General features: G+C 43.5%; 1 protein-coding gene across 1 annotated transcript; it reads right to left on the reverse strand.

Moving 5' to 3' along the window:
• Nucleotides 1-6149: 6149 nt before the first annotated feature.
• Nucleotides 6150-14488, reverse strand: ARPC5 (actin related protein 2/3 complex subunit 5). The gene is made up of 4 exons (XM_032319048.1): nt 14227-14488; nt 11817-11889; nt 9286-9462; nt 6150-7507 (listed from the first exon to the last, which is right to left on the reverse strand). The coding sequence occupies exons 1-4, from the start codon at nt 14367-14369 to the stop codon at nt 7445-7447; spliced, it is 456 nt and encodes a 151-aa protein (XP_032174939.1). The 5' UTR covers nt 14370-14488; the 3' UTR covers nt 6150-7444.
• Between the last annotated feature and the right edge of the window lie 2952 nt (nt 14489-17440).

Consider the following 17440-nt stretch of genomic DNA (forward strand, 5'->3'; position numbering starts at 1 on the left):
GCCAAGAATAGTGCAGACCTACAGAGAAATGCAGGCATGCGTTTTAGGGGGTTAGCATGTCAAGTTAAGCAGAACTTTAGTTACTGTCATGTTGTATGGCACCAAGGGGCACCATTTACACAGTTCCTATGAGTGGCCCCCCTGAGAACATGACTGCATGGCATGAATGGGGACCCTTGGAGTTGTGCTACGAGACAGTCCTAGTTTCAGTTGGTAGACAGAGGTCAGGGGCAAATAACTTAGGGTGTTGAATGCAGTTGAGTAGCACGTGTGCCATCATTCTACCCCTCCAAAACCCACTGCAAACATCACTAATTACCATGGTCTGCCTTCCTGCTGGTGCCCGACATGTCCTACTCAGCACAGCACTCCAGAGTGACCATCAGTCAGCATGTGCCTTGTGTATATATTTCTTGGACCAACAGCTGTACCATGTCTTTTATAAGTGGCTTTGTCTCCACAGCAGATGTTTTCCCTCTGGCTAGAATCAACACTGGGAATGACACAGAAGTTAAGGAAATCTTTTGCTTTCTATCTGAGGACCAAGAAAATTTGGAACCAGTACTCAATCACTTGGTGGTACAATGGTATCAGTTAATTAACTTGACTCAATACCAAGAATGAACAAGATTCTGGAATGCTAATTGGGTGATTTCTGATACTGTACTGTTCCCTCTGCCTGGCATTCCTTTCTGCTCTTGTCTATCTGGCAAACTCTTATACAGCCTGCAAGCCTGGTGAAAAGGTTATATTCTTGCAGCTTTTCCCTGTCATACACTCTTGGAGAGGTAATTGCTCCCCATTCGGTATTCAACAGGACTTTATTCCTTTCTGTATTCTAGCTTGTTTCCTATAGAATTGCAGGCTGCTTATGGTGTCCATTCCCTAGAATGAAGCTTCTGAAAGATAATGATTGTGTCTTAAATATTCTAAGGAACCCATAAGTAGAGTCAAGAAAGGTGGCGTAATAATTTTTAGTGATTTGTTGTAGCATTGTTGGTAGCATTGTTTTGTAGATTGTTTGTAATTGCCAAAGATCAGAAACCACCTTTCTTTACCTTTAAGGGAAATAAGTGTTGGGACACGTCTGGGACCTTCAAGGTGATGCCACAGAATAATGACAGCTGTTCCATGTAAACTTCCTGGATGCCACTACTGGCCAGACGTGAGCTCGAATTCTGTCCCTCAGCCACTGTCTCTGGTGACTTGCGAACCCGCACACTACCCAGACCACTCATGCTCCCCATCGTGGCTCTAATTTCTGCCTAAGGCTGACAAATTTTTGGCCTACATGGCCACACTGAAGCCAACTGAAATTGTGCTTGGATCTAGGCTATTTGAATCCAAGGAGGATTATTTAACTCTTTTCATAGTTCTCCATTTGTGCTTCAAATATATTATCCTATCCAGGCACCCCAGGACCTGTGCTAGAACTCAGGATATCTTAGGGGTGCCTGGGTGTCTCGGTGGGTTAAGCACCTACCTACCTTTGGCTCAGGTCATGTCTCCCCCTCAGTAGTAGTTTCCAGCACCACATTGGGCTTCCCGCTCAACGAGGAGTCTGCTTGTCCCTCTGTCCCTCACCTCGCTCATGCTCTCTCTCTCTCACAAATAAATAAATAAAATCCTAATTAAAAAAGTAAGTCAGGATACCTTCTATGACTCTGCTCAACCAATATGATGCAAACAATAGATATTTGGTGAGCATCGACTATGTCAGGGGGTTGCGGGGAGTGAGTAAGACATAGCTGTGACCTCAGAAAGGTTGCATCTTCCGGTGGAAAGTTCAAGAGGTTGGTTGCTCTAGAGCAGGAGCTAGATGCTGGGCTGAAAAATACGGGAGACTTAAAACGTGGGGCAGGAGCCGGATAGTCTTCAGTTCGTCTTTCATGCAGACAGCCTTTAGGGAACTGTTTCCTAGAGAAGAGATGTAAACATAGATAATTCATGTTTATTACTTAAACATCCAAGTAACATCAATGAAGGAAAACAAACGTTGAGAGGGGAAGCTCAAGCCCACGTGGCCTGTGGTTGGCTCATCACCGCGGGGAAGTAGCGCCCCCTTGCGGCCGATGCTGTGTGGTACCTCTGTGGGTCCCAGCCTGGCTCGAGAAGCACCTGCATTTTAGCGCTCCGGACTTTTGGAAACTGGGGTTTTCACATATTTCTCCATCAGTGATACCGGGCTGAAGTGGAGATGGGGTTAGGGGAAGATCCCCGGCAGGATTACGGACAGAAGCAGCCTTATTGTAGGGCACCCCTGTCGGAAATGTTCAGAGCCAAATCAATTTCTTTATTGGGTTCGTCTTCCCATTCCCAGTCACCTTGGTGCTCTTTTTTGTACCTTTTTTGGTTTCTAAGGTTAAGTTATTTGTAAATCTAAAGGGGAAAAATGTACTTAGAAATCAAGTCTGAGATTTTGGGTTATTTGCTCAATTTCTGTCCAAAGCAAACCATGGAAATAAACCCCAGCATTTTTGTGGTTTAGAAAGAAAGGGTTTTTAAACACTTCGAGTCAGATGGAGAATTGGGGTAGGGCCTTACTTGAACGAATCTGCCTGAGAGCCACATACATGATCAGCAGCAATGAGTCTGAGTGCGGGTGCATGGAGGAATCAAGGCCGCAGGAGGAGAGAGAAGAAAGAGGGCGGGAAGGCAGCAGCAGCAGGAATGAACAGCGAAAATAATTCGGGAAAGGAAAGCAGAGCAGGAAAATGCCAACAAGGAGTGGAAACAGTACAGGTAGACAATAGCAGTTAGAGTCTCTCCAGATCCATACGAACCCACCCACGTGTGTGAGGGTCACGCGCAAAGAACACGGCGGAGTACCTGTTGTTGGCGTCGTGCCTGGCGAGCCGAGCCTTGGTTCCTTATCCACACAGGCCTACGATTTTGATTCGGATTTCCTTAAGCCCAGTTATCTCAAAGATGTCCTATCTCCTAGGATTTCTTCTGCAAAAACTCGAATCCTCCACTGGCTTTGAAATCAGAATGAGGGCACGCCAAGATCGTCCTCCAAGACAAGCTGCCAATTTGGGGTACCTCCAAAACAGGGGACTGGACAATTACAGTGCAGGTGACCAAAGTGACTCTTACCAATTCAATTAGGCAATTAATTTTTAGTTATGACCAACAGTATATTGAGCTTGGCTAATGAAATCAGAGATTGAGGCTCCGGTTCTTGCTAAATGGAATTAGGACAAAACTAATTAAAATAGAAGTTTATTAGTTAAAATACAGCATCTGTGAGAACATGGAAAATGGAGAACATATTGAAAATACTGCATGAAGAGTGGGGTGCCTGGGTGGCTCAGTCAGTTAAGTGTCCAGCTGGCTTTCGGTTCAGGTCATGTTCTCAGGGTCCTGAGATGGAGCCTCACCTTTCCTAGGGCTCTGTGCTGAGCTGAGTGTGCAGCCTGCTTAAGACCCTCTCTCCCTCTCCCTCTGCCCACCCGCCCCACTCTCTCTCCCTCTAAACCCCACCCCCCAAACCAAAAAACTGCATGAAGAATGACACACAGGGATGCCTGAGTGGCTCAGTTGGTTAAGCGGCTGCCTTCGGCTCAGGTCACGATCCCAGGGTCCTGGAATCGAGTCCCACATTGGGCTCCTTGCTCAGCAGGAAGCCTGCTTCTCCCTCTGCCTCTGCCTGCCACTCTGTCTGCCTGTGCTCACTCTCTCTGATTAAAAAAAAAAAAAAAAAAAAAAGAATGACATACAGAGAAATTACAAGCTTTGAGGAGCCTTAGGCCACTTTTCTCTTTTCTAGTGGAGTTAGGCATGTTATGAGTGTTGAACTCTAACCTCACAGCTTTAAAAGTTATCGAAAAGCAAGTTAAACTCACAGTGAAGAAAGAGCTATGCTCTGTGCGCTGCTGGGTATGTCATTGTAGTTCCTTTTCGAATCTTCTTCTGACCTCAGCACCTGTCTACTCTCCTCACCTCTCTGAAGGGCTTCCGAGTGGATTTTTCCTCTCAACAGTAACCCCCATGCATTCAGGGTTGAGATTTCTAGAGGAAACCCCAATCCTCTTCTCTCCTGGAAGTATCTGTATTCCCCAAGTTCCAGACTTGAGGGAAAAGTGTGGTATAATCTTAGAGTCAGGCAGAAAGAATTGGAATTTCTGTTCTGGCCCCTACAAACCATGGGATCTTCTATATGTTCTCCAAGCTTCAGTTTTGAAGATACATCATAAATACTCAACAAAGGGTATAATGTGTCCATTATGATGGACACATCATAAATACTCAACAAAGGGTAGTTTTTCTATCTTAATCCACATACTCTCACTCAGAACCTTGCTTTGGAAATTAAAAGCCGTGATATGCTGGGGGTACTATGCCTCTGATCTCCTGTTACTTGTGTTCTATCTGGGTTAGGGTTTTTTCTTTTATAAAGCGCATGTAAGGGGCATCTGGGTGGCTCAGAGGTTAAGCCTCTGCCTTCAGCTCAGGTCATGATTTCAGAGTCCTGAGATTGGGCCCTGCATCGGGCTCTCTGCTCAGTGGGGAGCCGGTTTCCCCACTCTCTCTGCCTGCCTCTCTGCCTACTTGTGATCTCTGTCAAATAAATAAAAAAATCTTAAAAAAAAAAAAAAAGGATTCTATCATATCATGTTTTATAAAAAAATAGCTCATGTACCTCTGGACCACATGGACCCAGGCGGAATTACTGATGTTCAACTGGCATTTTAAGAAAGGTTCAACTGGCATTTTAAGAAATGCTCGAATATATTTAGAGGATAAAATTATTGATACCTGTTTAAGTGAAGTTATTACTGACAAACATACTTATTACTAGCGTACTATTACTTTTCTATTATGTTCTTCATGATCCTTGGTAACACAGTAAATGCTTAAAAAATAACAATTTGCGGGGCACCTGGGTGGCTCAGGGGGTTAAAGCCTCAGCCTTTGGCTCAGGTCATGATCCCAGGGTCCTGGGATTGAGCCCCGCATCGGGCTCTCTGCTCAGCAGAGAGCCTGCTTCCTCCTCTCTCTCTCTGTCTGCCTCTCTGCCTGCTTGAGATCTCTGTCAAATAAATAAATAAATCTTAAAACAAAAAACAATTTGCTAATTTGTAGCATCTATAGATTGATTGCACATACATGCTACTGAGTTTCCTTACGACATCAGCACACTTACTATCAAGTATGACTGTTGCCTACATGGTGTGGTCACCTAATTACCAAGAGGGGATGTGTGCCATTTTGCCCCCTTTAAAAATGGCAAGGGCAAAACAAAGAAAAATGGCTACAATGAAACAAAAAACCCCAGAGACTCAAGTAGAAGGGAATGGAAGGGAAAGAACTACTTTTGTGTCCAAAGTGCCCCTTAGGATTTGTATTTGTTTTCCGCAATCACCCTAACCCCCTAAGCTGGTCTGGCAGTGTAGTCACCACCCCCTGGGCTCAGTCAGCCCAGAGGAATCGGGTGAGCCAGTGGTCTCCAGCCAGCATCCACTCTGAATCAGTCCCTGTGCTGCCCTAATTGTTAAATTTTTTACTCTCTCCCTGAGTGAAGCGGATACACTGGCAGATTTAGGAAACACCCATTTGGGGAACTATAAAATATGGAACTCCAGAATATTCTCCAATAACATTGATAGTCATGAAAATGACGTTAAGAAGTATTTTACAAAGAAGTATTGCAATACTTCGGTTTTCATTTTCAAGTTTGTAAGGGGTTATGCTGTACCTACTTGACTATCTATTTTTTCGCTTAACTCCCAGCCTTCTGAGTTGCCCTTTCGGTTTCTAGAGCTTTAGAGCAAGCATCTAATCAGGGCCAGTGTGGACACAAGAGAGGCTGTGGAGTGAGAAAGGGTGTACAGGCTAGGAGCAACGGACCACAGCTGCTAGGCTACCTGGCACATTCTAGTTTTGGTCTTTGGGCAGTGATACTTGGGGGCTCAGCTGGCATCCAGATGGCTATGGAATCATTCCCAAGGCTCCAGCGGTACCCTGCCTTCATCAATGACTCTCTCCTTTATATGTTTACGTAAAGGAGATTTAGAAATCTTCTGTACCAAATTACTTCTTGTCGAAAATACCATAACCTACTGGGAAAAGAGGAAATCTTCCCCCTTAATTAACCCCACATTCATAAGTATTAAAATAAGAGAAAAATAAATTATTCAACACTGACATTTTATTTCCTGAACTTTATCATTTTTTACAAAACAAAACAAAAAGCAGGTATCAAAAACAGCAAAGAGGTTATAGAATTTCTCCACCAGTTCTCACATAAGACAGTGATTACAAAACTGCTGTCCAATGTAAATACTAAACACAGGCTGATTTCCCTCTTGGTCATGTGCATTCAGGTGGTTTGTTTTGGAGATACTGAATGATAACATTTTATAAGCACCGGTCATTTTTTGAGAACCGATTTGGTTTGTCCAACAAAGTAAACATTTTTTATTATGTGGCATTTTCCTTTTTTAAAAACCACTGAGCTAAAATACAGGCTGTTAATGTGTCTGGATCTGAACCAAATCTTTTAAGATCCTAATTACCCTGAAGAACACTGAAGACATTTATAGGGCATATTAAACACTAGTTATATACCTCATAATGTCTAAGGCAGCTATTATATTTCTAAAGAAAAGAGCGTTTCATTCAGAGGCTGCCCAGAGTTTGAACTTCATCATTGTTTCCACGTCTTTTCTCATTTGGAGTAGTTTCCCCACATTGGGTCATATTATTAGAACAAAGTTTTATGCTTGTGCTAAACTGGCTCTGGCATTTCCTAGATACATTTTTGTAGAGCAAGACTCCTTGCTCTGGACCCTGGAGACCACAAAGAAATCGAGAGGCCATGATTATCGGATGCAGAGAGGAGGAAGCGTACTTAAACTCATGTGATCTGGAGATAAGCAGAAACAAAGCTGCAACTTGGAGTGGTGTTCACCCACCACTCATTCCAGAAACACATTTTGCTTAAATAAGGGAATTCTGGTCCAGTTTTGCAATGTTAATAGCTGCCAGTTTCTCAACTGTATTTTTTATAAAGATCATTTCCTGGCTAGCAATGAGTTAGGAAACTGGCCTCAAATTCTGATCAAATTTCTCACTATTAGTCAAAAACAAAACAAAACACCTTAAAAAAATGCAAAACAAAATAAAACCCCACCAAGCCAATAGGGGTTAAAATTGCACAATTAAACTTGAAGGCAAATTGTACTATATACAGACAGGTATACACTGAAATCGTTTTTGAGCATGGAATACTCCTGTTCATAAACATTTCCTATGTATTATGCCAATTTTCATGAAAGGAAAACTGATATGTGATTTTCTTCTTTACAGATATGAAAAAAGGAAGCAAGAAGGCAAAGCTGAGAGAAACAGATGCTGCCTGAAGGGCAGCGGTGGCATTTGGTTGTTTTGGTCTTTGTACCAGCGACTCCCACACACCCACAGGCTATCCAGTTCCTGCCGACTACACGGTTTTCCTTGCAGTCAGGACTCGAACAATGGATCCGACTCCTCCAGCAGCAAGTGCCTAAGAAGAAACCAAAATGTAAGTGCTGATGGGATCAGAAAGGGTCAATTCTCATACCAACTAAAACATTTTTCTTAAAGAAGGAATGTGTCCAGCTATCGGCTTTGGATTCATTAATTTTCACACGGATTTCTTGCACACCCATTGTGCGCCAGGCACTGTTCTCAGCACACAGAGACCCACACCACCTTCGGAGTCCCTGCCTCGTGCACCCACATGCCAGTGAGACAGTAGCTGATATTCTACTATGTTGTTTTCGCGTAATAGGATGTTCTTACAGCATGTGCTTGCCTAAAACAAGCGCTTACATATAAATTAGGAATGCATATTGCTCTCTTAGCTCTGTCAGGAAGAAATTCAAACTGGGATCAACTGCCCTAAGTTCCATTTAGATTAGCCAGTCTGTCAGATTCTTTTTATTCCCCCAAGCTAAGAATGTTATTATTCAATAGCTAAGAACTTGGGAAGTTTAATTTTGACTTTACCTTCAAAAACTGCAAGTCTAGAGTATCAGGAATTGAAAGTTCTGGCTTACTTCCTGAATACTTCTGTGTACTGGGTACCGTGTTGGATGCTAGGGACAGAGCTTCTTCTGGTCTACCAGGAAGGGACAGATATGTAAGGAGAACATGCTAGTATAATGTATGCAGTGACAGAGGTGTGCCCTCCATGAGGAGGCACTCAGGCACAGAGAAAATCCTGAGCAAAGGTCGAGGAGTGTGAAACAGTACAGTGTATTCTGGGAAAGCACACGATTATGCTGCTCACTGCCGGAGCACGGGGGGAAGGACAACACAGCAGAGGAGCGGCTAGACTTGGGAACTTGGGCTTCATTCTGCAGGTGGCTGACAGGGTAGATCTGGATTGGAGAGATGGCATTCTGGCAACCGGGTGGAGAACAGATTTGAGGGAGGCAGAACTGGTAGCTGGAGGCCCGGATAGGAAGTTACAGCAACAGAAGGAGAGAGGCTGCAAAGAGCTGCACTAGGGAGGTATCCGAGTGCATGGCTGGAGAATTACTTAGCAGACAGAATGGCAAAAAACTGGTGACTGATGTCAGGAAGCAATCAAGGCTTAACGTGGGCCTCAGTTTCTCCATCCACCTAAACAGGTATGACAACAAGCTTTCTCTCCTAGTATTTTTATGAGGATTAATGGCGTTAATATTTGTGAAGTGCTTGGGAGAGTGCTTGGAATACAGTAAGTGCTCCACCAATGGCTGCTATGATCCTGACACTGGACAAGAACCACGTGGCTTAGGTTTTTAAGTGGGCTCTTCATCTCTAAACTGAGGATGACAAAGATGTTTATATACCTTGTAGGGTCATTGTAAGGTTTAAATGAAACATCAACTAATGGTACAGTGACCATATACATTACTCTCCAATTGGTACACTGGAGACTGAAAGGGAACTAGTCATAATTATGTTGGGAGAACAGGTATAAACTGGGGCCCTCTTGGGAAAATCCTGGTTACCCCATCCATAAAAGTTAGCTCTCTTTATCTGGTCACAGATGAGCCGTCAAATGACTTGACAAAGACGAGTTTTACGATCTCTTTAGTGTGTGTTTTCATCACTGAATGTGTTGTAAATGAGAATCTCTTAAAACCAAGGTCAGTAAGCATAAATCTAAACTTGCATTTTCATGCATTTATTTGTAAAAACAAAGATGTACAGCCGAGAAGTCAAAATAATTATTTAGGTGGTAGAAGGTGTGTCATGGTTACTTTCTATTATAAAGGAGCCAGTCATAGTGACTTAGAATTTGTAACTTACCTTTTCATGCCACTGCAATAACACAGCACTGCTATTGTCAGAGGGGCTCTCGAAGCCTTTATAAATATACTTCATTAGAAGATCCACACCATTCTTGTCCAGGGATTGAACTGCCTTTTCAATATCATTTGCTTTAAAAGAGATGAGCACCTTCAAAACAATGCTGCCTGCTCGATCCTGGGGATAAATAAAGAACAGAACATTTATTTTTATCTATCAATTTATTTATTTTTAATTAATGTATTTTAAAAAAAGATTTTATTTTATTTATTTGACAGAGAGAGAGAATCACAAGTAGGCAGAGCAGCAGGCAGAGAGAGAGGGGGAAGCAGGCTCCCCGCTGAGCAGAGAGCCCGATGTGGGGCTTGATCCCAGGACCCTGAGATCACAACCTAAGCTGAAGGCAGAGGCATAACCCTCTGAGCCACCCAGGCGCCCCAGAACAGAACATTTAGACGTGCGTGTGAAGTGGTTGTTCCAGAAAGGCTCCACTGAGGTGACATTAAAACCTGATGGGACATAAAGAAGCATCCTTGGGTATATCTGAGAAAACCATTTCAGACAGAGGAAAGAACAAATGCTGTTATTGTGTGTCCAAGGTGTTAAAGGACAGCAGAAAGCTCCCTGGAGGCCAGAGCGATATGGCAGAATAGTAGGACAGGAAGTCAGAGAGGCAGCGGGAAGACAGACCACATAAGCCCCGCAGGCCACTGTGAGGATTCTGGGTTTAAGAGAAATGAGAAGATGTTGAAAGGTTTTGAGAAGAGCAGTGATAAACTGACTTGTATTTTAACAGGATCCCTTTGGCTGCCATGCCGAGAATAAGCTGATGCCGTGCTGGTGGGGGGGGGGGGCGGGGGGGGGGGGCCAGGGAACGAGGCAGAGCTGGCAGAGACCAGTTTGGAAGGGACTGCGATAACATAGGCTGGCTTGGGCTTGCATCGGAGCAGTGGAAGGGGACAGACTCTTGACATGTCTGAAGGAGAGCTTAAAGGATTTGCTTACAAACACTTATGATAACTTGCCCATTTTATTAAATCTGTATTTAAATTTTACTTCTTGACCTCAAAAAAACCCCGAGGACAAAGAAAAAAATGAACTACAATTCTATATTGAACCATCCTTCAATAATAATAAATAAAAATAAGCTTTTAAGAACACTCATTTTAAGTTTCATATCTACAATCAAGATATAAGATATAGTGATCTTCATTTTACGAATTTTTTTTCTTTGATAAAAGGCTGCTCCAAGAGCAAAGTCATTTTTTCACCCATGAAGGAAGCAGAGAACACTTAATTTACCCTTTCAACAATTTCACCTCGCCTATTCAAGAGTGTTATCTTTGGCATTCCTCATGTTCAGGAGTTTACAGAATGTTTCTACCACCTATCGTTGTCTTCAGTTTAAAGACTATGCAATTACCCAATTTAGAAAAATATTCTTAACCACCACAGGTATAACTTCCCACCCGCATACTGTGATAAAAACTCACCTATGTAAAAGCAGAAGGTGGTAAAAATGGAATTTCAATGACCTCTCTCATCATTTTCAAAAACCAAAGAAAATGTTTCCTCTCATTGTTGGTGAGGTAATTATTATACATCTACTTAAATTATTACTTGTATTCAGTTAAAGGGATCCTTAGGGTTCCTATAGACAATGGGGTCAGAACTCTGGGCTTCATTTTAAACAATCAGTAAGTAAGTTCTCCAGAATTTCCAGAAAGATCGCTGCTGGGGATGCTAAGTCATGTTTTTCTGGCAATACCTACCACCTGTACCAAAAGCCTTAAAAAATGTGCATTCTAAAAACCCAGCAATTAACTTCTAGGAATTCATTCAAAGAAAAAAGGTAACAATATACCCCAAATGTTCATTTCAGTACTGTTTACAACAACAGGTCAATAACCTAAACATATGACAAAGGAGATTAGTTACATGTAAACTGCAGCCTATCTATATGCAGCCATTAAAAAAGATGCTTTTGAAATAAACTTACTGCCAAGGAAAGATGTTCATATATATTAAAAAAAAAAAAAAGCCAGTTATAAACCTCCATTAAAAAAAAAAAAAAAAAAAGGCAAGACAACTAATACAAAAACTCTGTAAGCATACAGCAACACCAAAAAGTAATAACTGGCTACCTCTGGACAGGGGGATGACAATTATGCTTTCCTCCCCACTTCTCTGAGTTTTCTATAAACATTTAATACTTGCATAATTTAGAAAAATTTCTAAAAAGCAACCAAATAGAATCTGTTTATTTTGCAAGAGTTTTGTTTATTCTTCAGGCCTTTGCTCAAATTCAACCCAAGTGCCTCCAATAACACACAAAAAAGCTCTCATTCTCATAACTCAGTATTGGATTGCTGTTTTTCACATATAAATTTTTACCTATCAAACTACAGAGTAAGCTCTTCCACATCAAAGACAATAAATGGTTAAAATATTTGTTGACTTCACGACACTTCAGAGGATACTGGTAAGAAAGCTTTGGTATCAGCAGAGATCACTGTGTGTCTGGGACTTACCTTCACTGCCTGACTCTTGGTGTTGATAGGGGGATTTTTCAGAGCTGCCTGGAGGGCGGCGGTCATATTTCCTGTGATGCAGGTTAAGGGGATAGCACCAAAGGGCAGCCCTCAGGAAAGCACTGTAAATATCATTGGTTCTTAAGACCTGACTTTATGCATAGAAAGAAAAATTACCACAGTCACTCTGTTGAATATTGGAAAACTCAGCATGTTGGTTTCAAGGATGTCAATCAAATGTAAAATATTGAAGACATAAGAGAAAGTAATAAGGCAAAGACCAGTTCTTGTCTGGCTCTAACTACTAAATGAACACTTTGGTGATAGCCTTTTCTTTTCCAGTAAGACACAGATGCAAACATTATCCAGTTACATTTCTAAAAAATTATACATATCTCAGAATTATCAGGTCCCAAAATGAAACAGCATATTCTCAACCAAGATTTCTTTTTATGTGATTCTGACTGGAAAAATAAAGACCAAATGTTTGCTAGAATCATATTCTATATGAATTGAAATGCGGGTAGAAAATGCTGGTGATTATTGCAGCACTCTAAATGATATACCTCAGCAATCTCTCAATATTAATGAAAAGAGGCACTATAAAAGATCTAGTAATTCAAGGACCTTTAGGTAGTAGCTTAATTTTTGTTTTGTGTTATTTTCTCTTATATTTCATAAAGGTTATTGAAACTGTTTTAGGTCATACCTATTAAATTTAGTCTTTGAAAGCACCAGTGAGTTAGCAAGTATGAGACACGGAAGGCCAATCAGACTGTCAGAATATACAGTCATTCCCCTAAAAGGAAAACCACAGAGTTCACTTGTTCCTCCATCTGTAGTGCCTGGCTCAGAGCTGGTCTCTTCTGGTTGCAACAAGAGAAGAGACAGTATCTTTTTATTTTACTATAGTGATTAAAAAGCAGATCCATTATACGGATACAGCGGTACCAGTTAAGACTCATCACCCATCAACCTAAAGTTAGTTCACAAAACATCATTTATCCACCACAAAGAGTGTTTTCAGACAGAGTCATGTCCACTGCTTATGTCTGGGAGAAAGAGAAAAAAAGTCTGACCAAAAAAAGCCCCAAAACCAAAAAACCCCTCTGGGTGGCGTTATTTTCAAGGGTTAATGGAACTTCTAGAAAAGCCGTCTTTGCAGACTGGCTCATTTTTAAGACCTAAAGCATTTAAGTATTTAAGTAATGCAAAATAGCAACAGCTGACTGTGAAAGTTGTGGAAATCAAAAAAACATCTGTATGTTGATAAATGTTTAGTGCTGTATTTTAGGTGCCTTTAAGACTAGATATAGTTACAACCATTATTTTCACTCATATTTCTCCATTATACTTTATTTAATACGACACTGATGAGGAAAGGGTTTAGAGTCTTCCCTATCTTATAATACATTCAAGAATAATTAGAAATGAGTGAATTCAGTAATTGAGATTCTCTAAAATTACAGCATTAGTTGTTGCAACATTTACATTCTTCTAAAAAAGATGTGATGCAAATGTGCAAATTTATGAATATTCAAATATGCAAAAACAAAACCCAGGAACTGACAGCCGCATTTTAACTGAAATGGAAACGATTTCAGGGTTACAAAAATGATCCTGCTTTGTACAAATGACTCATCGTCTATTTTATTCACTGGGGTTTATTTTAAATATTTCCAGGGATTCTCCATATGCAATCCCTCTTTCTATTGTCCCTCGTTTATCAGGTAAAAAGCCTCCAACCTTCCTTCTCTGGAGCTGGGTGTTTCGTACTCTTTCCCTTCCTCCCGGTTAACAAATTCTGTACCTTGCAATCTTTATCTTGCCAAATTCCTTTCTCTTTACATAATAATGCTTTTTAAAAACGCCCAGGGGCTAAAAGGACCGAGAGCCTCCATTCAGCAAACCGCCCCATCCCTCCCAGCAAGGAATAAACTCTCCCAACGCTGCCAAAACCAAACCACCCAACAGAAGCAGCAGCCTGCTAACTCCCAATCACAAATTTCTGGAGCCGAGGTGACTCCGGCCAGCACCGTCCTGGGGAGGACAACGTGAGCGCCCCCCGAGAGCCAGAGGGCAGCCCCAGATGCCTCCCCCTGCGCCGCGGCGAGGGCGCGGCCGGCCCCGCCAGTTCCCGGAGGCAGGAACTCCGGCCGCAACCTGAGGAATCGGGGCGGGCAGGGCGCCCCGGGAAGGGCGAGTTTCCGAGGCGGGTCCCCGGGGTCTCGAGGCGACTCGGGTAGAAATGGGAGTGTCCCCTGCCCTCTCAGAGCGGAGGCCCCCAGAGAGACGGATTTAAGTCATGCGCCGCTGGGGGCAGCTCCGCGCCCCTGGCCCGGGGGGCTGCGGGGTCCCGGGAGAGGGGCGGGGCGGGACGGGGAAGGGAGGCCAGCAGACGCAAGGATATTGCCGCAGGCAGGAGTCCACCTCGCCTTCGTCGGGCCCGGCCTGCCCGTCGCCCCCGTCTTCCTCGTCCACGAACTTGTTCTCGTCGTACTCATCCACGTCCACCTTCCGGAACCGGGCCGACGACACCGTGTTCTTCGACATCCCCGATCCGGACCGGCGGCGAGAGCCTCCTCTGGGTTGCTGCCTCCACCTCGGTAAGCGAAGCCTACCAGGAACCCGCTGCCTGGCGCCTTCACTTCCCTCTTCCGCTCTGGGGCGTAGCCGGCAGTCCGGGCTCGGGCACTTCTGGGCCTGCGCGCTGGCGGCGCTCCTTCCTCCTCAGCTTCTTGCTCTTCTCTAGCCTCCTACGCCGCCCCCGCTCTTCCCCGGGGAGCGCGCGCGAGGGAGGGAGCGCGCTGAACGCAGTGCGCAGGCGCGGGCTCTCTGCAGGAAAGGGGCGGGGCTGGGAGAAGGAGGCGGGGGCGGAGGGGGCGGGGCCGGGGAGGGCCGAAAGCGGGGCCGCGGGCTGAGGGAAGAGGCAATTGGTCGTCCGGTGCCGTCATGTGATCCTCAGAGGGTTTCCATAGCAACGCTTCTCTGCGGTCCAGTCGGGGCGGGGGGTGGGGGGATCCTTAGCTTGGTGGCTATGGGCACTGGGGGCGGGTGGCTTTTGCTGCCGCCGCCGCTGCCGGCGACCTGTCATCTGGGTCCTGCGTGAGGTCCGGCTGGCCCGGACTTGCCTGTGAGGTGGGATGGACTGGTCGCCGGACCGCGTCCCCTGCAGTTGGCAGGAGTCTGGGGCGGAGTGATGCGCGCCCGGGCGCCCGGCGTCGTTTTAGTTGTCAGAGACATCACTTCGGACCGTGCACTGCCGGTGGCTGCGCTCCTGAGCCGGGAGCCCCTTTCCCCGAGTTGGAACTACGCTGTGCAGCCAGCGGGAGGTCCCCAAGGACGGAGTCGAAAGGTCATATCTTATCCGTCAGTGCTGTGTGACAGCATCCCGACGGCACCTGCAGAGTAGGTATCATATCCGTCGGGAGGGAGGGGAGGGTTCTGGGCAGGGGCCGGGGTGGCAAAACTGGGGCGAACCTGTGGAATTTGGGGTAGGGTCAGTCACGGACATCTTAAAATAAGTGGCTGTTTGGAGCAAAATTGTTAGAAAAGGATAGGGGCGAGTTACGCTCTCCGGCGATGTGGGGAAACAAAACGTGTGAGAATTAGTGAAAACCAGATCTTTAAGATTTATATTTGTGACTTAAGATTTGTATGATCCTGCTAGGCCAGCTTTTCCTTACATTTGTCATCCTCGTTTCTGAGAGCAAAGCTCTTATAAGAAGATAGAGGCACTAGCACTAAAGAAATGTAGTTGTGCTCTGTGTATAACACTGAAATACAGATATTTGCAGAATAAAATTATTTTGGACATTCAACTGGACACTGCTCAGATAGCTTTATGTTTTCCTGACATCCTATCAGGTCTAGCTCAATTCCATCTCAAGCTGAAAGCCGGTTGTTGCCCTGTTAACACCCCCCAATCCTTGGTTTCCTGTGCTGTATTGAAAAGAGCACTGGACTCAGAGTCGGAAAACCCTGGCTCAGGTCTTTTCGACTCGTAATCCATTTGATTGAGGCATTCCACTTAAAATTCTGAATTTCAGGTTCCTCTTCGCTGAAGTGGAGCTAATAATGTGTACTTCACGAGTCTGTTCTGATGATTAAGTACAGGAAGTGTTCCGAAGCTCTAAAATTCTATGTACATGTAAAATACATGTTACCTGTACCATTGATTTTGGCACTAGTCTTATGAATTATTTAATGACAGATCATGTTTTATTTCATTCCTGGAAGAGATCAAAAGATTCTGGAGGGCAAAGACTTGTCTTATATTTATTTTGTATCTTATTTACATCTGATATAATGCTCGGCATGCAGGCAGAACTCAATACATTTAGGTACTCAGTTATTCATTGATGAATGCATAAATGTTTGAAAGTCAGAGTGAACATAATGCATCAGTAAGGAAAGGAAGAGAAATCTCAAAATCAACCATTTGTTGGACAGATACACATACATATGTATATATGTGTATCTATATCTACATTGACATGTATACATATGTATATATGTGGAGATATATACATATATATGTGTATGTATATATATATATGGAGAGAGACAGGGAGTTCTCAGGAATGGAATGCATCCTTTCTTGGAAGGAAGAAGCAATATGGCATTTTTCTCTTCTCAATTAAATCACTCTTATAGAAAATATATCATTTAGGTGGTGGAAGTGACATTTCTTTAAGATTCAAGTTATGAGGGGCGCCTGGGTGGCTCAGTGGTTTAGGCCTCTGCCTTCGGCTCAGGTCATGATCTCAGGTTCCTGGGATCGAGCCCCACATTGGGCTCTCTGCTCAGCGGGGAGCCTGCTTCCCCCGCTCTCTCTCTGCCTGCCTCTCTGCCTACTTGTGATCTCTCTCTGTCTATCAAATAAATAAATAAAAATCTTCAAAAAAATTTAAAAAAAAGATTCAAGTTATGAGCAAACACATGGTAAAGAACTCCTCCATGCTCTGTTTTCAGAGAGCAGAGGAAATTTTTCTACCTGTTGGTAATATTTATTTTAAAAGGTCATATGCCAGGGACGCCTGGGTGGTTCAGTGGGTTAGAAGCCTCTGCCTTCGGTTCAGGTCGTGATTCTGGGGTCCTGGGATCGAGCCCTGCATCAGGCTCTCTGCTCAGCAGGGAGCCTGCTTCCCTTCCTCTCTCTCTGCCTGCCTCTCTGCCTACTTACGATCTCTGTCTGTCAAATAAATAAATAGAATCTTTAAAAAAAAAAGTCATATGCCAATGTATCAGACCATTACTATGATGAGTGGCATTATATAATTTACAATAAAGATTTGTTTTACTATTTCCTCCTCAGTTTCAATCTTTTGCTAACTTTGGTAAGAGCTCAACAGTATACTTGTTTTGATGTGAAAGATGATTGTACTCTTGTTCTTCTAAATCAAGATTTTCTTTGAAGAGAAAATTGAACATTAGAAGCGCTATTGAGAGCAAACAGAAACAAGGATTTAAGACTAATATATCCCTTCTCTTACATTTCTCTTCTTTTGTATTAGGTCTTATTTAGGAAATGTCTCTGTTCTCTTGTTTTAGAACTGGGAGGAATTCTGGGGTAGAAATCAACTTAAGGGAATAGTGAGAGGAATTTAAAAAATTGAGTTGCT

This window comes from Mustela erminea, chromosome 17, assembly GCF_009829155.1.
Source record: "Mustela erminea isolate mMusErm1 chromosome 17, mMusErm1.Pri, whole genome shotgun sequence".
Lineage (NCBI taxonomy): Eukaryota > Metazoa > Chordata > Mammalia > Carnivora > Mustelidae > Mustela > Mustela erminea.